General features: G+C 32.4%; 1 protein-coding gene across 1 annotated transcript; it reads left to right on the plus strand.

The window, feature by feature from the left end:
• The first annotated feature begins 268 nt into the window (after positions 1-268).
• LOC114420396 lies at positions 269-11,706 on the plus strand. Its single transcript, XM_028386304.1, has 6 exons — positions 269-684; positions 782-1,591; positions 1,676-1,794; positions 1,894-2,193; positions 11,359-11,436; positions 11,530-11,706. Exons 1-6 carry the CDS (start codon positions 318-320, stop codon positions 11,704-11,706), a joined length of 1,851 nt encoding a protein of 616 aa, XP_028242105.1. The 5' UTR covers positions 269-317.
• Positions 11,707-24,753: the final 13,047 nt, after the last annotated feature.

The following is a 24,753-nucleotide window of genomic DNA, read 5'->3' on the forward strand; positions in this document are numbered from 1 at the left end:
AAGAAGAAGACGAGGAAGAGGAAGATGGGATCCTAGAGATTGCACGACTTAAAAGTGGAAAAAAGCGTCCAACAACATCAAATGAAGCCTCCTTAACTGCTTCCAATAAGAGGATCACAACTAAAAAAGGCCCCATTGATTTTTTGTTCTCCAAAGCACCTGAAGAAAGTATCAAATTAGGAAAAACCATGAGACAATCAAGTGTAAATGAAACTTATAACAAGGCTGCAAGAGACAGGGCAGTTTAGTACATTGCTCATTTCTTTTTTAGGAATGGAATACCATTCAATGTTGCTAAATCAAAAAGTTTCAAGTTGATGATTGAGGCGATTGGAACCTATGGTCCTCATTTAAAGCCTCCAAGCTATCATGAATTGAGAGTTCCACTCCTTAAAAAAGAGTTGGAATACACGAAGGGCTTATTGAGGGGTCATGAGGAGGAGCGAATCAAATATGGGTGTTCAATTATGTCAGATGGTTGGACGGATAGGAAGAATAGAATTTTGATTAACTTTTTGGTAAATTGTTCGTTGGGAACACAATTTGTGAGGAGTGTGGATGCTTCTGAATACATGAAGACTGGTCAGAAGATCTTTGAGCTTTTGGATAGCTTTGTTGAGGAGATTGGAGAAAAGAATGTTATTCAAGTGGTGACGGACAATGGAAGTAATTATGTGTTGGCGGGTGAGAATTCAATCATACTTAATTAAGTTTTTTTTTGTAGTTATAACTTTTAATTGTTACACTACTCATACAAGTTTATTGATTTTGGTCTTTTTAGGTAAAATTTTACAAGTCACGAGACCAAAAATATTTTGGACTCCATGTGCTGCACATTGTCTTGACTTGATGCTAGAAGATATTGGAAAGATCCCAAAAGTAAAAAGGGTTATACAGAGAGGCATCAGGCTTGTAGGCTACATTTACAACCATACATTGGCTTTGAACACCATGAGGAAATTCACACAAAAAACTGAATTAGTGAGACATGGAGTTACAAGATTTGCTACCACTTTCTTAACTTTGCAAAGATTGCATAAGCAAAAGGCCAATCTTAGAAGGATGTTTACTTCAGATGAATGGTTGAAGTCTAAGGCAGCTAAAGAGCCCAAGGGGAAGCAAGCAACAGATGTTGTTCTTATGCCATCATTTTGGAATGATGTTGTTTATGCTTTAAAGGCAATGGGGCCTCTTGTAAGTGTGTTGAGGTTGGTGGATAATGAAAAAAAACCTGCAATAGGTTTCATTTATGAAGCAAAGGATAGGGCCAAAGAAGCAATTCAAAGAGCTTTCAATAACAATGAAGGGAAGTATAAAGATATCCTTGCAATCATTGATAAAAGATGGGATTGCCAACTTCACCACCCTTTGCATTCAACGGGTTATTATCTAAATCCAAAGTTCTTTTACACTGATCCAAACATTGACAGTGATAATGAAGTGGTGGATGGCCTCTACAAATGTATTGATAAGCTTAGTGAAGATGATGATTTTGTAGTTGAAGTTCACAAACAATTGCTAGTGTATAAAAGGGCTGGGGAGAGGTTTGGTATGACTGCAGCAACGAAAGCAAGGACTGAAATATCTCCTGGTAAGTGGAAAAATTCACTTATAAATTTGAATGATTAATTAATAATATGTGTAAATGCTAATGCATATGAATTGCATTTTACAGCTGAGTGGTGGAAATTGTATGGAGGAAAAACACCATACTTGCAAACCATTGCTATTAAAGTTCTAAGTTTGACTTGTAGCTCATCAGGATGTGAGCGTAATTGGAGTACCTTTGAGCATGTAAGTAACTAACATTCATGTTTTTTTTTAAATTATGAAACTTTAGAAGCTGAAATTGAAACTAAGTAACTAACATTCATGTTTTTTAAATTATTATAGATTCACTCAAAGAAGACAAGTAGGCTCGAGCACCAAAAGCTTCAAGATTTGGTTTATGTTAAGTATAATCAAGCTCTTCTAGATCGCTTTGAGTGTCATGATGTGATTGATCCTATTGCTTTAAATGATATTGATGATAGCAATGAGTGGTTATTGGGAGAATTGGAAGGAGATGAAGCTGGTAATGATTTGGTTTTTGATGATGATGATTTGAATTGGTTAGATGTTGCTGAGGCAACTGGGGCTGGTGAACCTTTACAAAATACAAGGAGTCAAACACATATAAGCAAGGCAGCAGCTGTACTTGCACCTACAAATGAAAAAGGAAAAAAGGTGGTGGAAGTGGAAGAAGAGAATGAAGATGAGGGGGAAGAAGAGTACAATTCTAATGCTAGTGAGAGTGATGGATTTCAACAACATAATGATTTGGATCTTGAAGAGGATGAAGATTCTGATTAGTAATTTAGTATTAAGAAACTTCCATTTGTCTATTTGAATTTTAATGTCTACTTGTCTATTATTATAATTACTTTAGGCTTTATGTTAGAAGGACTAAGGCTTCCTTTATTTGCTTGACTTTCTACTAACTTTTGTTTAAGTAACTATGTATTAAGTTATCTTTCTGTTTTTGAACTTATATACATACATATTATTAATTATTTAACATATATAAAAAGACTTTACAATAGCGGTCATCCCGCTATCTGCTATCCTGCTATCCCAATTTTGGGGTCGACCGCTCCGCTCCGCTACACCGGTCTTGACAACTATGGTTTACATTCTCCATGCATTTGATTATGTTTCAAAATGGGTGGAAGCCAAGCCCACTAGAACTAATGATGCTAAGGTTATTGTAGATTTTGTCATATCTAATCTGTTTTGCAGGTTTGGAGTACCTAAAGCAATCGTTAGTGATCAAGGAACCCATTTTTGCAACAAATCAATGCATGCCTTGCTTAAAAAGTATGGGGTTGTCCATAAGGTATCCACACCATACCACCCCCAAACCAATGGACAGGTAGAAATTTCTAACAGGGAGATCAAGAGAATTTTAGAGAAGATTGTGCAACCAAGCAGGAAAGATTGGAGTACCAGGCTAGATGATGCTCTTTGGGCATATAGGACTGCCTACAAAGCACTCATAGGAATGTCTCCTTATCGGGTTGTCTTTGGAAAGGCATGTCATCTTCCAGTGGAGATTGAGCACAAAGCATACTGGGCAGTGAAGACCTGCAACTTCTCTATGGATCAAGCTGGTGAGGAAAGAAAGTTGCAACTGAGTGAGTTAGATGAGATCTGCCTAGAAGCCTATGAGAATGCCAAGTTCTATAAAGAAAAGACCAAGAAGTTCTATGATAGCATGATAATTAAGAAGGACTTCATGGTTGGGCAAAAAGTGTTATTGTATAATTCTAAGCTTGGACTCATGAGTGGTAAGTTGAGGTCTAAGTGGATTGGTCCTTTTGTTGTTACTAATGTTTTTCCTTATGGTACAGTTGAGATCAAAAGCGACTCCACAAACAAGAGCTTCAAGGTCAATGGACACCGACTTAAGCCATTCCTCACAAACCCTTCTTTAGTGGACGTAGTGGTGGAAGAGATTTCCTTACTCCACCCTACTCTTCCTCTACCATGATTTAGGGAGTTTTTCTTTCTTATCTCCTTCTTTACTTTTATTACATTTGTCCGATTCTATTTGATGGTTTAATTGCTTTTAATCTTTTAATTGTGCCACATTGAGGACAATGTGTTGTTTAAGTATAGGGGGGAGTGTGTTCTTTGGTTTTGGTTTTGTTAGTCGTGTTAAATTAGTTTAATTTTGTTAGTTTTGTTGGGTTCTAGTTTAATTTTGTTAGTTTTGTTGTGTTAAATTTGCATGTTTGTCTTTGAATTATAGGATATTTTCAAGTAATGGGTAATTGTTCTGAAAATAAAAGTCTCTTGACATTTTGTGACTTGAAATCCTTGTTTTTCCTTTACATGTCATGATAGTTTTGAAAGTGATAAGTTTACCTTTGTGAGAATTTGAGCCATCCATCATCATAATCTTTTGGTGTGTTTTGCCCCATTGATTACTTGCACAATAGCCTTGGTTTCATTCTTGTTGATGCTTCCTAATTCACATGCATATTTGGAAATGATTTAGGCAATTTCGTTCTTATAAGCTTCTAGCCAAATGGACTTACCTTGAATTAATTCCTTTGATAGCCCCTTTGAGCCTATTTTCCCCTTTCTTTGTTTTGAAGCTCATTACAAGCCTTAAGTGAAAAACCATGATATCACCTTACCCTTAAGGAATTTTGGAGTTTTCGAATTGTTTTGGGAATAAGTTGGGAATAAGTGTATGGGGGGGGGGGGGGAGGGGTATGTTTCATTGGAAGATATGATTTTTGGCCATGCTTAATGTTTTATTTTGGCCATGCTTGATGTATATACATATATATATTGCCTAGTTCTTTCTTTAATCTTCAATTTCGTACTGTTCAATAAAAAAAATGAAAAATGAAAAAAATCAGTTGCTACAAATTCTGCAATTTCGTACTCTTCAAAAAAAAAAAAAGAAGAAGAAAAGAAGTGAAGTTGAATAAATAAGGTCTTGATATGAGAACTTGATTTAGGAGCCTTGGTTGATTTTGTTGATATTAGAGGGTTTGGGTTTACTACTTGTACTTAATTTCCACTTATTCCCCATTGCTCCTCTATTCCTTTGGAATTTAGCTACTTATTCCATATTTTTCTTCCCTACCTTGTCCTTGGCCCCATTACAACCTTTAAAGACCTTTTGATCCTCATATGCATCTGTTGTCAAGTCGTTTGTCAATTTTAGAATTTTGCCAAGTCTATGTGGTGTTTGTTTTCATGGGTGCTTCGAGAGTAAACAGTAGCCTAGACACTTGAGAGATAGAGTGTATATTTTGTGAGGCTTAATTAGTTTTCATTATTGAGCTGATTAACTATTTTGCCATGATTGGGTTGCTTGGATGATTTTCACGAATGTCTTGACTCTTTGGATCTCTTCATGTTAGATGTTACCCATTCCTTGATGTTCATTGAGAAACATGTAAATGTTTTTGTTTGTCTCTCTTTGATATCCTTGGATTTTGTTCTTTATTTCATTTTGCCTAGGAGGGCAAAAGGCTAAGTATGGGGGGTTTTGATGTGCCATTATTTTCTCCTATTTCTTAACCCTTTTTGCATCATTTTAAATACTGATTAGTCTTAATTATCAAATTTATTAGGCAGTTTTATTATTTGGGCCCATTTAGCTAATTTGATGTTTTTAATCTAATTTCAGGAATTAATGAAGCATTGGGCTTGAATCTAGAATTGGGCTTGAGCTTGAATCCAGCATAGGGCTTGGACTTGAAGAGGGCAGACTAATTTATCCTACAAAATTAGATCTTATCTTTTCTTATCTAGATATTATTTAGATTTGATCTCATCTAGATATTATTTCATCTAGATCTTATCTTATCTTATCTAGATTTGATTTGATTTTACTTATGGGCTTGGATTTAAAACAGATTTGTAAGCTTTGGGGCTGAAAAAACTATATAACAACACCAAGGTTCTAGTTTAGCTCTCTCTCTCCTCTCTCTCTTCTATTTTTCGTTTTTAGTTTTAGTCTCTCTTCTCTTTCTCTTTTATTTTCATTTTTTACAATTCCAGTTCAGACTTTTAGTTTTATCAATAAAATTTCGTTCTCTATTTGATTAATGGAAGGCTAAGTCCACAACGTTGTTTTCTCTTGAGGATCAAGCACAGTTTTCTTTGAGGTTCTATTATTACTGTTAAATTCTGTTCAGTTTTTCCTCTTCACTAATTACTCTGAATTTGTTGCTATTAATTCATGCATGCTTAGTGCTTGATTAATTGTCTCTGCGCTTAATTTATGTTCATGCTAAATGATCGTTTATGAGTAATTGGTGTGTGTGATGCTTAATCACATAATGAATGCTTTATGTTAAATTTCACTTAGTAATTTAATTGAGGGTTGGATTAAGTGGTTGAATTGATAAAGGATAAATTCTCGCAACCTAGGATAAGAGACTTGCTTGTGAATCAAGGGGAAGCAACGTATTTTAATTCTAATATTTTTCTAATTCAATTTTACTCGCTATTTAATTTACAAAAGCAAACAACCCCCCAAATTTGTTACTATTTCTTACTATCTGTTATGAACATTTGGTTTATCATTGCTCGTTGGGAAACGACCTAGGATCACTTCCTAGTACTACATTTTAATGTTTATTTGATTCGGGTACGACCTTAATCAACATAATAAACTAATAAAAAAATACGATATGGCTTCATAAGTGTCTTTCTCTTTAAAAAATAAAGAAAAAGACCTAAAATAAAAGTGTTTTGTGGATTTAACTTTAATTGAAGATTAAATAAAATATCATTGAGTCTCCAACTAAAAAGATGAAATGATTAACAAAAGCATTGATCAAAACAAAAAATATAAATAGTGGCTCGAAGCCTTGAAGAAAAACATAGAACACATAAAAGAGAGAAGAAAGCATAAACTATAACAAAAGAATGATAACTCAAATGACTCAAAAGACAAGAATGAAGAAGAAAAAATAGAGAAAAATTGACCGGGATAATATGAGACGGTTATCCTTGTTTTTTGAAATGAAAGTAAGAAAATGAAAATAAGTATTGGATAGTTATTAAAAGAGAATAGTAAAAGTTTCAAAACTAGAAAAGTAAAAACTAAATAGATGATAATAAAAATAAAAATTGAAAATAAAATATACTTTGTAAAAATATTTTAAAGTTACTAAATAACAAATAATTTTTATTTCATATATTAATACAGAGTAAGAAGGAGATGAGTTTGATGTGCCATCATTTTCTTCTATTTTCTAAACCCTTTTTGCACCATTTTAATTACTGATTGGTCTTAATTGTCAATTAATTAGGCAGTTTTATTATTTGGGCCCATTTAGCTAATTTGATGTTTTTAATCTAATTTCAGGAATTAATGAAACATTGGGCTTAATCCGGATTTTGGTTGTGGACTTGAAGAGGGCAAATAAAGCAGCGCTTACCTTAGTTAATTTCTAATTAGGAAATTTCACAATTTTATTTTATGTTGTTCAGTGTTTATTTTGTTTTGGGCCAGAGTATTGTAATAGGGCCCAGTGACTTTGAGTGACTCTTTTTAAATAGCAGCCTTGGGATTTGTGCAAGGCATTCTGTCATGCTATTCATTATTCAGAGCTTTGGTTTTAGGGTTTTTACGTTTTCTGCTTTGATGCTACTGTTCACGTAATGCAATTTTACGTTTTCTACTTCTAATTACAATTTCGTTCTTGCTTCTTCTTCTACTCTCATTTACGTTTCTGTTTCATTTACATTTCTGTTCATTTACGTTTCTGCTTCATGTTTCATTTGCGTTTTCTGTTTGAATCCATGGAAGGCTAGATTTTCTGGTGTTGTTTCCTTTTGAGGACGAAGCCCAACTCTCTTTGAGGTTTCGCTTGTAATGTGGTTTCCTGGCAGTTTTCCCTTCACCAGTTATCCCAAATTCGTGAATATTAATCAGTGCACGCTTCGTGTTCGATTAATTGCCTCTGAGCCTAACTTGTGTTCATGCTTAATGGACGAAGGGCTAACTGGTGTATGTGGTGCCTAATCACGTATTGAAAACCCTAAGTTGATTTTCGCTTAGTAAATTGAAATAAGGTTGGATTAAGTGGTTGACTGTTAGGGACCAATTCTCCATAACCCAGGATAAGAGAATGGCTTCTGAATCAGAGGAAACAACCCGTTTTTAATATTAGTAGTTTAAAATTCCAGTTTACTTGTTCTGCTCTTTAATCACGAAACAAACAAACCCCCCCAATCGTTACTGTTACTGTGCAAGTATATTATGAACATTTGGTTTGTCATTGCTCGTTGGGAAACGACCTAGGATCACTTCCTAGTTACTGCATTTTCATGTTTATTTGATTCGGGTGCGACCTTGATCAAATAATTTTTATTTCATATATTAATACAGAGTAAGAAGGAGATGAGTTTGATGGGTTTTTTTATACCATGCTTCTAAATTTGATTTTTTTTTCAAATTGAAAATATTTTCATTAGCAAAAAACAAATAAATTACCAATATTTTTTTTATAATTTTATTTAATAAAATCCCATTTTGTTTGATAAAAATTTAGTTGTGCTAGTAATTTTAGTAATGAGTAATTCTTTTTTTAAATTTTTTTTCTTACTCTTTTAAGCAAATAAGAAAAAATATACATAACTTGACAACTGAATGAAAATTATACATGAAACTTCTAGTAAATTGCTCATTTAGAAGTCATTATTGAAATAACACTATATTTCTTGTTCATGGTCATATTGTATGGATGTTAAACTCCAACATATATTATACTACAAGGTCTAGATATGAAACTAGTTCCCGTATCCAATTTTGTAAAGGTTATTGCTAGAATATCTATATTCATCCATTTGAAGAGACATTCTACATAGGAAGTTGAATTGTAACTTGTTTTGTGTTTACTGTATTTTATGTGGTTGCATTTCAAAATTTTGGAGGAGAAGGAACTTAATTATGTTGATCAATATGGGGAGTAACAATCATGGCAATGTCGTGTAAAGTTGTGTCGTGGTTACTTGTTCTTTTTATCTCTTTCTTTTTGGTCTTCCCATACAGAAAATATTTTATAGCATGACTTGCAACTTGGCTTAGTTTTATGGAAGAAAATATTTTAATTTTTTTTTCATTTTCATCCGTCATATTTCTCAAGCTCAAAGAGAAATAACATGTCACAAAAGAGAAAATGTAATATGAATTTGTTAATCTTGATATACAAAATTCAAAACATGAAAATTGAAAAATCAAATTTTAAAAGTTTCATTGAAAGTTTTAAATGAAATCATAGAATTTAATTAAATGAATTTTTGTGAATTTTTGTGAGTTTTAAGTTATTTTAACTAAAAGTTAAACTATGTTATAAATTATAAATGTACAATTATACAATATATGTAAGAGAATAGTCAAATATTTATTGTAATTAATCATGATTAATCATTATTAATGTACAATGTATTGTTAGCATGTTGGAAGCTTTATGCATGTCTTAATGTTTAAAAAGTTTGGACTGTTTCACTTTCTTCCTTAATTTCATAAACATCATTTATAATTTCCAGATTATTTAACATATGAAATCTTTTTAGTTCAATTATAATTGAAAAATTGTAAAGTATCTTTTTCAAGAAAGGGCAAGAAAGAAGATTTGGATATTGCAAAGTTATGAAAAAAAGCAATTGCTTATGGTAAACAACAACTTTACTTTTAAGTATCTACTAGAGTTTTATAGTATCATTTTTAAGAGTTTTCAAGTTGGTTTTTTAAACTAATTAAACATTAACGAAAATAAGTAGAACAATTATATCACTCATCATTTTAATGGTTGTTGTTGCATTGATCTTGTTAAAAGCATCATCATGCTTATGGATTTAGTTTTTTAATTTCCAATTCAATATTGTCAAATTAGTATTTTAATAATGCTAATATGTAATCATAACTTGTCAATTTATATCATGAATAAGAAAAAAGATTTTATCATTTTCTTTATAACTAGTTAGAAAGTTAAAATTTAATAAGATTTGGATGATGTCCTACCTTTGCATTGTGAGGGATGTGGTTTATCAAATATTTCATATTTACAACATAATCATATTACATGGGTGAAATAGTTTTTATATATATTATAACTTACATGATCTTTGATTAATGAAAGAAGAAAGTATGTGAAATCAATAATCAAACACCTAAACTATTCCCAGGTCACGATCATATTGTGTGAATGTTAAACTCCACCATATATTGTACCGTACAATCTAAATGCAAAGCAATTCTTGGATTTTTTAAATCATTTTTTGTATGTTTCCCAAACAATTTACAAAAGTGAGTTGGTTAGCAATATATTTACTTGTCATGGATTTTATTTGCCATGTAGGATTTAGGAGGCTCCAACCAAAATGATGCCTCCTTGTCAATGCTTGTTTTTATCTAGGAGGTGTCACCATGTAGTGTGACACCACTTTAGGTGTAGTATCAAAACAAGAGGTGTCAGTCAGAGGGTCACCTTCTAGCATAAGTGTTTTCAAGGTAGTCAATGGTGATTTCCAACGTAATGAAAAAGAGGGTGCAATTTGATTGTACCTTCATGAGGTACTAAGGTGACACTAGGGTGGATGTTACCATTAGTGTATTTGAGACACCATCTAATGTTGTGCTTTGTCTATAAGATGCGGTGAAATGAGGAAAGTGTTGTCATTAAAGTTGCAAAGAGATTTTTTATGTTGAGCGTATTCTTGAGGTGCTTTGTTTGTGCTATTGAAGAGGTTTGTTTTTTGTGTTATTGAGGATGTTGATAACGATGTGGTGTGGTAGTGTTGTTGCTTTCATCTTACAATATAAGTCTTGTTATTTTTTTTTGTATATATTCTTCAATTTATTCAGTTATTTTTTTACAGGTGTTAGTCCCTTATAAAAAAAAATACAGTTGTATAAAGATTAAATTTAATAAAAATTTAATGATGTGATTTCCTTACTTTGTAGAAAAAAAATATAGTTGTAGACAAAAATTTAATATAAAATTATGTTGCCATTTTGTTACTTTGTAGAAAAAAATTAAAAGAATTTGTTTGCCATAATTTATGCATTTAAGCGGAAATTTTTGTGATGTATTTCTTATTAAGTTACATGATTATTAAATTGTATAATAATTGTTTATAATCTAAATTCTTTTTGTATATTTCATTACATATGTAATATATAATAAATATCAATTACAAATATCTTTTGATGAGATTTTGGGGTTTAATTTAATTTATATAATGGCGAAATTTATAGTTATACATCTCGATCCACATAACTTGTCACTCCTATAAATGCAGGTCATGCATGTGGTAGAAGTTGTCTAGAACAATAGAGTAGATCATGTTTTACAATTTAGGTAAGTCCAATACCAACAAGGTCAAGGTCAACATCAACAACATGAACCAATAGTAGTTCAGATTAAAATCAACAAATTATTGGAACAAGCTAATTTTCTTGGCGTTGCACAAATCCCATTAACTTCATTTCTCTCTCGTGAATTCCATTGTTTGTGTAACTAATTTAGTGTCATTTTGTTCACAACACTTTAGTATTTTACAATGAGTTATGTAATCGCTTTTATTTATTAAAATGGTAAAAAAATATGTAGTGCTAGAGGAAATTACATTTGAGGGATCTAAAAGAAGAATTGAGATTAATCCAAATATTAGTTACAAAAACTTAAAAACAAAAAGATTTACAAAAATCTTGACTTTTCTAATAATCAAATAATTAGTAAGTTTACATGTAGATTCCTTACTACTACAAATCCCTCTAGTTGTGATGCACTTGAAGTCTGTGATGATGAAGATGTTCAATGTATGATAAGTGTTTTTCAGTCGTATGCTTTTACAACTAGAATTAAGCTTTACGTCGACATTGATCAAGGTGATAGCTTGTTAATCCCGGCTGGCAAGGTGAATTGGTCAAGTTGTTCCACAACACTTACTAATAACATTATTTTTTCACATGTTGGCACTAATATATACTAACACTTTACTAATGCAAAGTTTGTCACAAATTTAAGGCATGATTATGATTGTCAAGATGATGTTCATGGTGACCATGATGACTTTGACTATGATAATGTAGATGAGGATGTGGAGATTCCAGAAGAAAAATCATTTAACTCAGAAGATGAGGGTGTCAACCTCATTAATCAACAAGGACATGGTATACAATATTAGTAGTTTACATAATTTCAAATTAATCAACTACAACTAATTACACATAATTTTTTTTTGTCTTAATAGGTCAAACATAACAACCACTTTTGGATTCATCTTCACATTTTTTTCAACATGAATTGGGATCATCTTGACCAAGAAATGGATTTTCCTGAATTGGATGTACCTGGTTCATGAAAGATTGGCCAAGATTTGTATAAAAGGGATACATTTTCATTCAAAATAAGATGTCCACAATCTTGTAGTGTCTTAGTGAATGTGCATCAAAGATCCAAGATTGTTGAATGTAGGGTAACGACAGTTGAATTAAAATGTCCAAGAAGTGAAGATAGATGTTTCTGGAGAATGAGAGTTTGGTTGTCCTACAAGACTGACAAATTGGCAATAAACGAATACGGTGGTCCACATCTATGTGTCAACATAAATTTAACACAAGATCATACCAACTTGACATTTCAACTCATCAGCAATAACATTTTCTATATAATATAATTTTTGTATTCGTAGTAATCTTGGACCGTTTTCTTACTGTAATTTTTTTTGGTGTAGCCATGATTGAAACTGACCCATCTATGTCCATATCCATTCTTCAAGAACAGATTTTAGTGAAAAATCTATTATAAAATCGTATCGTAAAGCATGAAAAGTTAAATAGATTATTTTAGCAAGGGTTTACGATGATTAGAAAGAATCATATAATCTATTAAATAAGTGGTTGGAGTGAATATGAAAATATCTAGGATCCGTTTATGAAATTGAAACCATCAATTTTTGGTATAAAGATGTACTTCACACACAATTTTGGTAGTTTAAACATATTTTTTGGTCGTTTAAGTCTGTTATTGACGCCTTCAACTCGTGCAAGCTGATAATTCAAATTGGTGGCACATTATTGTATTACAAATATCAAGGTACCCTATTGATTATGACTTCATAAGATGGAAATGGTTGTGTACCACCAATTGCTTTTGCAATTGTTGAAAAAGAGATACAAAGTGATTGGTCGTGGTTTTTGTCTAAGAAACGAGAACATATCACCCAACAATAAGACATGTTTGATCTCAAATCGATATCAAGACATCAAATTAGTTGTTGCAATATGACTAGGATGACAACCACCTAATATTTATCATGTGTATTGCATTCATCATATTGCAAGCAACTTCAACCGCAAATTCAAGAATGCAAAATTAAAACAAGAGTTTATTACATTAGCTACTTGTTGATCATTATATTTATATATAATTATTGGTTAACACATATCAATAAATTATTAATTTTTTTACACAACTTTGCAGGTTATACAACATTTTTGCACCGGTTTGAATGAAGACTTAAAAAATTTAAAGAGATTAGTAGGGAAATTTAGGTTGGATTGGGGACATTTTGAAAGAAAAATGGAGCTTGACACATGAGCAGAGTGAACATAGGTATGACCATATGACAACCAATTTGTTAGAAGCAATAAATAAGATTTTCAAAGATGCACGAAGTATGCCTATAACTGCTTTGGTCAAGGTTACACATGATGGATTGGTCCAATATTTTGTGCAAAGAGATCTGCAAGCTAGAGCAAAATACAATGTCGGTTGATGCCACTGCAAAAGGTTGCTAGATACCTTTGACAAAAATCATGTTGAAGCTTGTACTTATCACATTAAAAGATATGATATCGGCCAAACAAAAGTTGACATTGAAGTGTTGTTTAGTCATGTAACACAAATGAGAGGAAAAACATGATCTGTTATTTGAAAAGAATGTTATTGCGAATGTGGAGTTTTCAAGTTTACATATATCCTTGCTCCCACGGCATTCGACATGTGCATGTGTAGAAATCATTTCGTACCAGTATATAGATAACATGTTCAAAATCGAAAGCTTCATTCAAGCCTATTTTGACAACTAAAATTTCCCTTACTGAGAGAAAACCTTTAACACCCTAAAAATTACAACTCATAGTATAAAAAGTTCTATGTTGTGTGATCTTTAGAAATATAATTTATATTAAAAATTAATTATAATGAAAATTTGATTCAATTAGTTAATTTCAAATTTTAGTTATATGCATGTTATTTCATGTGATAAGTTTAATAGAAATTAGAATTTCTTTAGAACATGATTTTTATGTAATGTAAAAACTACACTATGCAATTTTAGACAATGTAAATTCACACCATGTAAATTTATGTGCATGATTAATTGTGATTACCCTTGAGTTGTATAATTAGCACCATTATCTATGTTCATTAGCTAGAGATTTACTTTAATTGGTAAAAACAAAATTTCCTTTTATGTCGAAATCCTATTTTATCCCTTTATAGCAAAAATTTCAATAGCGAAACTATCCATATATGGCCAAGCTAGAGTTGTACAACCAACACCATTCTCTCTCCCTCCATCAAATTTTCTTTCAGTCAAAGTGACAATTGTCAGATGAGGGAGCCTAAGAACCAATGGGTGCTTGAGCCCATTGAGTATTTGATTTGATTGTTTTAGTCTTGTTGAACACTTAAATCCCTTCCATTTGAAACACATTGTTGCACTTTCATTTTCTACCTTGGCTGAGCTTTTGGAGAAAAAAGGAGAAAGTGTTCTTGCTTGATTTGCTTAGTTCTTGAGAATTGAAGCTTCAAACCACTCATTCTTCACTATTTTTGTAGAAAGTGTTGTAAAAGCATAAGAAGTAGTAAGTGTTGATTTACAAGTTACAACAATGAATAAAGGAAAAGAACTTAAAGTGTTTATTTACAAGTTATAACAACCTTAGCACGAAATCTAATGGAAAAGGACCTAAAATCTTGATTTATGGAGTGGTAACCTCCAATGCTTCTACAACACTTTCTCCTCTACTTTAAACAATGAATAAAGACTTAATAAGAGTGTGACCCTAATAAATTGTTAGACGTAGTAAATCTTAGGTACCTTTGCACATTGGAGTACATTCATAAGGATTAGCTTAGAGTAAGCCTTAGGACCCTTGTTTGGAGAACATGAGTCATGATAAACCCTGCATAATATTAAGAGAAAGAAGGATAACATAAAATGTAATAAAGTGTGGGATGAGGCATGAATCTAATTCATGGAATGAGTAAGAATGCTTTAAGGCATTGTTGTGGATTGTGATGTGTTGTTGTGGTGCATGTGTTTGCATGAGTTGATATTAATGTGGGTGAAATCACGTTTATTTGTGAGTATGGAAGAAGAAGGGAGATCCCTTTTTTGTTTTACTCATGGTGAAATTGTATAGAACGTGACGTGATTATGATGTGGATAACTGTTACGGTTTTATTTCATATTAGATTCAACTTATAGGCCAAGTGTAACCTAATCATGATGTAGTACCTGAACTATCGTATAGGTTGTCTCCCAAAGGAACAAATGAGGGATTTCATGTATTTATTTACCTAAGAATTAGGTTTTTGTATATATTTTTTTGTAATTGTCACGAAATAAATAACATAAAATAAATTGCAAAAAAAATTAAATGACAATAAAATAATTAAGTAAAGATAGAAATACTAGACTTGGATGGTGACATCGATCTTGATGAATGAATGTCTAGGTTTGAACTTGAAATTCGCTCGATCTACTGTAACTTCACAATTTTCTACTCATTTCTCTTGCTCATCCCTAATCCACTAATGTGTTCTATCCTAACTCCCACATGGTCGCAGATTCTAAACTACTTGCCTAATACCCAATGCCTTGGACATACCGAACAAGCAATCAACATTAATAGTCGAGAATTAGTGAAGCTTAACCAAGATTATTTTATCCTTAGAGATAATCCCAATTAAGTACTTGATTGATTTTTGGATTTCAACAAGACTCATCAAAGTGCAAGTCAATTCCTGAATTCATTTATAAGATGACCAATCAAATAAAAACATTAAGTACGAAAACAAATAAAGAATTCAAGATGAATTATTAAATTGATACAAGGTTCATCCTTCCCTTTCCTAGGTGGAAGGAAACAAATAAAAATATTAAGTATGGAAACAAATAAAGAATTCAAGATGAAATATTAAATTGATACAAGGTTCATCCTTCCTTTTCCTAGGTGGAAGGAATTGCACCCATAAAAACAATACAATGAAACCTAGAGTGTCTAATGGAATAATAGAGGTGTCTAGTAGGTGGAAGTCTAAAATATAATTCTAAGAATTGCTTGAGACTTCTACATTGTTACAATGAATGTCTAGCCTCCTATTTATAGAATTGTAGCGGGGTTTAACTAAGGAGATAATAACAAGAAATTATAAACAAATAACATCTCTAATTAATTCAAGTAATTATCTTCTTCTTCAGCTGATTTATTCTTGAAAAATATCTTGCTCTTGATTTTTGTAGCTTTTATCTTCAATTTTCGCAATTTCTCCTTCCTGAACTTTTTGCTAATTTTGGGTAGAATGACATGTTTTTGCTGAAAAACTATAAAAAAAATTCATTAAAAATAGCTAAAACATAAAATTCTACCTAAGACCAAGTAAAAACCGAATTTAAAGCTAATTTGATTCAAAATAAGTGTAAAGTTAACTAAAATGCCAAATAAATATTACAAAATGCATATGAACATCATATAAATTTGACGTTTATTAATAACATGCCATTCTAGAAATATGATCTTCTTGTAATGACCAGCTATGGAGGCAAGCTCTAGAGAGGTTGTGTGGGGAGCTCCACCTGTATTGTGTGTTATGTTTGTGAAGGATGGGATAATGCTGGGTTAATCGCTTGAGATAGTGGTGGAACTGTCGATCTTTATATGATGTGTTGATGACCTCATGTGTTTAGTTGACCGCCGTTCGGTACTACTAATAGATGAGCCCATGTAAACTTGTAAAGGACAATCCTGATGGGAAATGTCGTTGAGGAGTCAATCCTCAAAAGTGGTAGATGATTGTGAAATTGTACCCAAGGTATGCTTGCTGGCTTTACACCTTTGGGGTGTGACATTGAGTTTATGGTTATGTAGCCACAATGCTAACTTTGCAACCCTAACAAAATGTGAGGCATAACTAAGGTTGGTGAGAGCTCGTCATTGTACCATGACGAGGGTGTAATCCCAATCATAATCCATCTTAAAATGTGTAAGACCACTAAGTTCTAGATGCTCCAATGGGTATGAAAGGGTTGGGTTTTCTTCGAGTCACTATTCTAATTCTTAGTCCTTTCTTTTGTGTAAAAGGCTAGATTAAGTTTTAATTTTATGTTGTTGTCATTCTTTTGTATGTGACTTAGATGTATTAAGTACCTAATTTCAGGAATATAAACATATGTAGTTGTTTAACAAGGTATTATCGAGAATCTACAAATGAACTTTTATTGTTTTGTATTGGCTTAATAGAAATAAAATATTTTATAAAATAAATTGTTTCTTATTGAAAGATATGACATTGATGGAAGCCTTATTTAACTTATAACGAGTATTATCTCAATATGACTTATCGTTTTTAAAATGATCCCAAATGATGATGTTTTAAAGCAAAGACAACAAAGTTATTCATGATTTAGGGAAAGGATAGATGGACAATTTGTCTTAAGTTAATTCTTTGATTCCATAATTACGAAAATGAATTAAGAAAAAATCATAATAGTAACTAGGGGTGTTACAAAACCACCCCCGAAAGAAGTGACCTTATCATTGTTCTAGATGACTCCAAATTATATGTCAAAGCTCAACCATAGTCTATGCACATAAGGAGCGAAATTGATTGGGTAGAATCTCAACATACACAAACATGTAGCCACTATAGGCACTAAGGGAACAAAAAGAGTAATTACCCGCTAAATTGAGATCACTTTGGTGTCAATGAACAAAATAATGAAAAAAAATTGTCATTATAATTTTAAGACATTGTGTTTTGTTAGTTTTCACATGTCATTCAGCTTCATGTATTATTTTCTAACAAGATTTCAATTCAATTACCAAAAATTCAACTTCATGTATTATTTTTGCTTTTAATTTATCCAACAGTTGGAGGTAATTTTTTGTCTAACGCCTCCTTCATTGACTTGCTTTGGAAATGAGCACAAATAGATGGATGTAGGTAGGGAGAAGTGGCTTTGATGGGTGCCTCTTGGAAAAGTAGTGTTGACTAATGCCTCTTGTTCTAACACCACACTTGAGGTGATGTTACACTACAAGGTGGCGCCTCCTAGATAAGGACAAAAGTTGACTATGAGACGCCACTTTGGTTAGTGGCTCCTGAATCTTACATGACATAGAAAATTCATGATAGATAAATAGTTTGCTGACCAATTCATTTTGGTAAATTGTTTGGGAAAAATACCCAAAATGGTAAAAAATTCCTAATTCTTGTGTTAAATTTGGCGATGACCATTATTAGAATATCCATATCTGCCCATTTATAGAGGTATATTGTGTGGAAGGTTGAATTGCAACATGTTTTGTGTTTGTTGAATTTCATGTGGCTGCATTGCAACATTTGGAGGAGGAGAAACTTAATTATGTTGATCAATGTGGGGAATAACAATCATGTCAATGCCATGTAAGGTTATTTGTGGATGCTTATCCTTTTCTTCTATTGACCTTCTCACGAAAGAAGCATTGTTTAACATGACTTACAACTTGACTCAGTTTTTTATTTAAGAAAATTATTTAAAATGTTTTTCCACTTTCACAACCACATTTATTGAGGTTGAGAAGAAAGAACTTGTCACAAAAGAACACATGTAATATAAATTTGTTAAGCTTGATATACAAAATTGAAAACATGAAAACCTTAAAGTCAAATTTAGATAAATAAATTTTTGTGGTTTTTGTGAGAGTTTTAGGTGTTAATTTAACTAAAACTTAATATCTCAATGATATCCCATGATCCAGACAATTGGCTGAATCCCATGAAACCATTTCATAGAAGTTCATTGACATAATCTTTTTCAAACAAATTGACTTCGATTCTTGAATAGTCGATATCACTTTTGCTTCTATTGTAACAAAAGATTCCCTTTTTATGTGGAAAAGGCCTGTATCAAAACTGTTATAAATCATAAATGTACGGTTATACTGTATGTGTGAATTTTTCTTAAAATTAATCATGATTGATTATTATTAATCATAATTATGCTTATATAAAATTTTAGATTATTTTCTAACACTATTGATCTAAAATAGAGAAAATTATAATGACATCACCTATGTTTTACTCCTTTTTTTAACTTATAGAAAATCCTCCCTACTTTTTTTTCCTGTTACAATGGCACCCCCCTAGTCTTCTAACAGTGTTAACTTCGTTAGCTTTTGAAGTCACGCGATGGACACATGTTTTTGAAGTAAATTTTCACCCAAATGGCCCAATATCCTTTGTTAAGTTTGGCCATGACACAATGTGACACCATCTTACACATATATGTACCAATAATAAAAGGAATAAGAAATCAGAATTAATTAAAAGTTTTTAAAACACATTTAAATAAAAGTATTTCAAAAGGGTAAAAGACTCACATTCACTTTTCTAACATCATAATATAACTTGTCCAAGAATAATAAAACCATCTCGGCTCAAAACAAGGTCGTTCAAGACTTCATGCAATTAATATAGAAACCTATGCTCCAATGTCACATCCTATCAAAGCATTGTGTCCCAACGTCCTTCAGCACAAGGTTCCTTAAAGTAATTCACCTAGTCATCTACTTCCACGAACACAAAGTTCAAGATCATCGTAGGATCCAAACACAAACAACACACGGGGAGTGAGTTATCACATTCCTAACTAATATAGAGAAACAAGACAAAATGTAGATATGCATATCTTATAAATGAAATACAACTTACTTAAACATAGCTCACGTCATTCCACCACTTTGTCGCACATCATCACAACACAACATGTCTCATTCATTTTCACATCATTCATGTACTCAAGGATCAAAACACAACATCACTAAATCAATCAATATCGATCAATACACAAGCGTTATGCAACAGATACACTAAGAATCAATCCTATATGCAATGTGGTACCATGTTAGTGAAAAACCTCATTGGGTGCCTAGGAGTACACGACAAGACAAACCACACACTAGTAAGTCATGTCACTGTCACTAGGTAAAATCATAGGAAGATCAGTCAGGGTCACACTGTTTTGCGAGAATGCTCTAAGGGATCGGCATAGGATTAAAGAAGCACTTAAACCGAGTGTATTTACCCCCCAAGACTTAGACTCCGAAGAGTCCGTCAGGGCCTCTCTCTCCTGATTCAGGTCCAACTCAGAAAACATTTTAGCACACAGACTCTATCTATAAATTGTACAAAACACAAGACTCCTTAATTGTTCTAAACTTGTCAGGTCCTCACAGTAGTTCCTATCACAATACTTATCGCGCATTAACTTGTCGCCCTTAATTATAGTCGTGTAATTGTACGATTCATAGCTCACAACTTAGTGTACACAACATCTCAATATATATATATATATATATATATATATATATATATATATATATATATATATATATATATATATATATATATATATATATATTACAAGTCAATACATACTCAATTTATCACATACACTCGGTCTCAATCACAATGGTATAATCCCAATTTAACATGTTGTCACACCTCATGAATCATATACACGTTGTAACATCCCAATTTTCGTAAACTAGATTAAAAAGGATTGTTATTTATAAATAAATAGAGTTTTAAAAAAATGATGAGATTTTATAAATAAATAAATAAGGAGATATAATTATTAATTAAAATAATGATTTGAGAGAAAATAAAAAGGGTATTTTATTTATTTGTTTGATAGAGAATAAAATAAAGTTTGTTTTTTATAAAATAATAAATAAATAAATAAATGGAGTAAACCTAGCTATAAATAGCGTTAGGTCAGTTTTCACGCGGACGGTGCCTCTTCTTTTCCTCATTTTCGTTTTTCTCCTTCTCTCAAAACCCTTTCTTTTTCCCGCAGCCCACCAAACCTGTATCAGAAAAACGACGATCTCGGACTCGTTCACCGTTGAATCGTTGTGAAATTTGAACGTTTGAAACCCAATTTCGAATATTCTCACCGTTGGGAATTTCAAAATCATATCTGAGCTTAGAGGAAAACACTTCGCATTGTAGCATTTTAATTTCCCGCAGAAACCCAAAAATGTCTCGGTAAAACTACGATCCCGGTTTCGTTAACCGTTGGATTTTCATGAAATTTGGATATGTTGTTCAAAATTCAGTTATGCACACTTCCACCGTTGGGAATTTTGAGATAATATTTGTGGAGGGAGAAAAAGGAATCGCATGAAGACAATACAAGTGGAGGTTTCAATCTCTTCTCCGTCTCTCTGACGTTTGGGTATCAGAGCAGTCGGAGGAATAATTGAAGGAATCTCAGGAAATCGCTAGAGATGTTATTATTGCTGGCTGAAGACACGTGAGTCCGCTCAGAGGTAAGGGATGAGTTTATCGCAATTGGGGGTTAGAATGAACATGTGTAGGGACCCTTAGAAAACTAAATTTGGGTTTATTTTGGGATGTTTATTGAATTATAATTTTTCTTTTATGATTATAGATATAATATTATTGTGTTCTATGTACCAATTGATGTCCTGATGAGAATTGATTGATAAACTTGAGTGCTCTTGATGTCTTTGTGTTTAACCCATGATTTTGATTAATTGATTTTGATACAATTGTGAGAAACTATTTCAGAGGTTTTACACCTCATGTTGTGATAAAATCTTTTGTATAAATTGTTATGTTTAGGTTATGAAATGATGATTCAAACTGTGCGTATGTGATAAATTGAACATGTGACAGATGATGAAATACATGTGTATTGAGATGAGATGCATGTATTGAGTTGTGAACTATGAACTGTGCAATCACACAATTGTAAGACCCTTTAAGGGCGACGAATATTGTGATGGGATCCACTGTGGGAACCCGACGAGTTAAAATGATTTTGAAAACAATTGAGTAAATGTGTGTATTGCATAGTTCATAAGTAAAGTGTATATGATTCATGAGGTGTGATAACATGTTAAATTGAGATTATACCATGGTGATTGGGATTAAGTGTATGTGATAAATTGAGTATGTATATGATTGAGATATATATGTGCATTGAGGTGTTGTGTGCATTGAGTTGTGAACTATGAATTATACAATAACACGACCTAAGTCCCTTTAAGGGCGACGAGTTAATGTTAAGTCCCTTTTAGGGCGACGAGTTGATGCTAAGTCCCTTTTCGAACGACGAGTTAATGTTAAGTCCCTTTAAGGGCGACGAGTTAATGATAAGACCCTTAAAGGGCGACGAGTTAAAATTATTTTGAGAACAATTGAGGAGTCGTGTGTTTTGTACAGTTCATAGAAAGAGTCTGTGTGCTAAAATGATTTTAGGGGTTGGACCTGAATCAGGAGGGAGAGGCCCTGACGGACTCTTCAGAGTGTAGGCCTTGGGGGTCACCAGGTTTGAGTGCTCCTTTAAGCCTATGTTGATTCCATATGGTTGGAGCATTCTCGCAAAACATCGTGACCCTGACTGGTCTCCCTATGATCTTACTTAATGAGGTGACCTGACAAACCCATTGTTTGGTGTGTCTTGTTATATACTCCTAAGCGCCCCAGGGTGGTTTTTCACCGACATGGTACCACATTGCATATAGGCTTGAGTCTTAGCATAACTGTCTCATGCGCTTGCTAATTGTTTATTATAAAATTGATGTGTTATTATGTCTTGATCAAAGCATGCGATTCTTGTGTAATGTGATTGATGATTGAAAAGTGAACTTTGAATGACAAAGTGGTGGAATTACGTGAATTACATGTAACTAAGTTTTATTTGGTTTATATGATATGTATATCTAGTTGTCCTGTTTCTCTATTAGTTAGGAATGTGATAACTCACTCCCCGTGTGTTATTTGTGTTTGGATCCTGTGATGATCTTGAACTTTATGTTCGGGGGAGCAGATGACTAGGTGAATTGCCTTAAGGAACCATGTGCTGAAGGACGTCAGGACACAACGCTCTGATAGGATGTGGCATTGGGGTATAGGGTTTTATAGACGACCTTGTTTGAGCAGAAGTGAATTTATTATTTATTTAGAAAAGTTTTATGATGATGTTAGAAAGGTGAATGTGAGCCTGCTACCCTCTTGAAAGGCTTGTATTTAAATATGTTTTAAAAACTTGAATTAAGTTTATTTTTTTTTAATTATTTCTTTTATTATTAGTACATATATGTGTGGGGTAGAGGGTGTCACACACTTTACCTATGAACTATGCAATACACACAACTACTTAATTGTTTTCAAATTCATTTTAACTCGTTGCGCCTCAAAGTGATTCAACTCGTCGGGTTCCCACAATGGATCCCATCACAATACTCGTCGCGCAAAAACTCATCGCCTTTAAAGGATTTTACAATTGTGTGATTGCACAATTCATAGCTCACAACTTAATACACACATCTCAATACACATGTATTTCACCATTCATCACAGATTCAATTTGTCACTTACTCACAATTTGAATCACAATTTCATAATCTCAATATAAAAATTTATACAAAATGCTTCTCAGAACATGGGGAGTAAAACCCCTCAAATAATTTCACACAATCATATTAAAATCAATGAATCAAAATCATAGGTCAAAAACATGAAAACACCAAGAGCACTTAAGTTTATCAACCAATTCGCATAAGAACAACAATTGGTCTGTCAAACACAACAATATTGTATTTATAATCGTAAAGGAAAATTATAATTCATTAAATATCCTAAAATAAACCCCAATTTAATTCTCTAAGGATCCATACACATGTTCATTCTAACTCTAATTGCGATAAACTCATCTCATATCTCTAAGCGGGCTCACGTGTGTAGTCTGACAGTGATAGCAACGTCTCTAATAGTTCCTTAAGATTTCTCAGCTTTTCCTCAGTTTGCTCTGTTAGGGTTTCCAAGTGTTAGAGAGAAGGGAAAGAGATTGTAGCCTCCATATCACTGTCAACATGCGAGACTAATTTCTCTCTGCAAGAACATTATTTTGAAAAAAAAAATAGTGAGCATGTGAGAGAATAAGTTACAAGTGTGGTGTCCAAATTTCACAACGATCTAATGGTTAACGAGTCTAAGATCGTAGTTTTACTAGGACAAGTTTGGATGTATGCGGAAAAAGAGAAAGCTCAGTGCGAGGGACATTTCTTCCACCACAGACATTATCTCGAAAATCCCAACAGTGGGAGTGTGCAGAAATAAGTTTCAAACCTCTTGTTCAAATGTCACGATGATCCAATGTTTAAATAGTCCGAGATCATCATTTTACTGAGACAGATTTGAGTGTATGTAGGAAAAAGAGAGTTTTGAGAGGGGATAAGAGAAAACGAATTTGAGAGGAAGAGAAAGTGTAGAGATGTATCGTTAGAAAATTGAACTAATATGTTTCTATTTATAGCTAGGATACTCTCAGCCTATTATTTACTCTATTTATTTATTTGTTTGTTTGTTTTATAAAAAAGAACTCTATTTTATTTTTTATCAAATGAATAAATAAAATATATATTTTTTCTTTCAAACTATTATTTTAATTAATAAATTTATTTCTCCTTATTTATTTAATTATAAAAACCTCATTATTTTTCTAAAACTCCATTTATTTATAAAAAACCTTTTTAATTTATTTTACAAAAAATGGGGTGTTACACACAACATTATCCAACTTTTTGGAAACTGACGTTGCTAAATTTGCTTAAGTTGTTGGAGGTGTGTGTTGGTGGGCAAGGGACAACAAAACCCCATTTGTAGGAGCATATTCTCCAACTACTACTAAAGTATAAGGTAAGGTTATGTTTTTCGGTTATATTTGTTCTAGTAATGTCCCAAAATCGTTGTTTGATGTTCTCCTAAAGAAGTTGTATTTTTTTTTTGTTGTCATGATGTTCAAGAACTTCGTTTGTGTGCTATGAAAATTCTTTAGTATTTGGCATAAAGATTTTGAAAATATTTGAGGCATTTTTTTTAACAAGAAATTAAAGGTCTAATTTTTGCAATGATTCAGTCTCAATAA

Source organism: Glycine soja, chromosome 7 (assembly GCF_004193775.1).
Source record: "Glycine soja cultivar W05 chromosome 7, ASM419377v2, whole genome shotgun sequence".
Lineage (NCBI taxonomy): Eukaryota > Viridiplantae > Streptophyta > Magnoliopsida > Fabales > Fabaceae > Glycine > Glycine soja.

Excerpts from the sequence above, each read along its gene's own strand:
- LOC114420396 (XM_028386304.1), top strand. The coding sequence starts at position 318 with ATGATTGAGGCGATTGGAACCTATGGTCCTCATTTAAAGCCTCCAAGC. Across the intron at positions 2,194-11,358 it reads ATATAAGCAAGGCAGCAGCT|TCGTATGCTTTTACAACTAG; the intron begins GTACTTGCACCT and ends AGTGTTTTTCAG. Across the intron at positions 11,437-11,529 it reads TGTTAATCCCGGCTGGCAAG|TTTGTCACAAATTTAAGGCA; the intron begins GTGAATTGGTCA and ends ACTAATGCAAAG.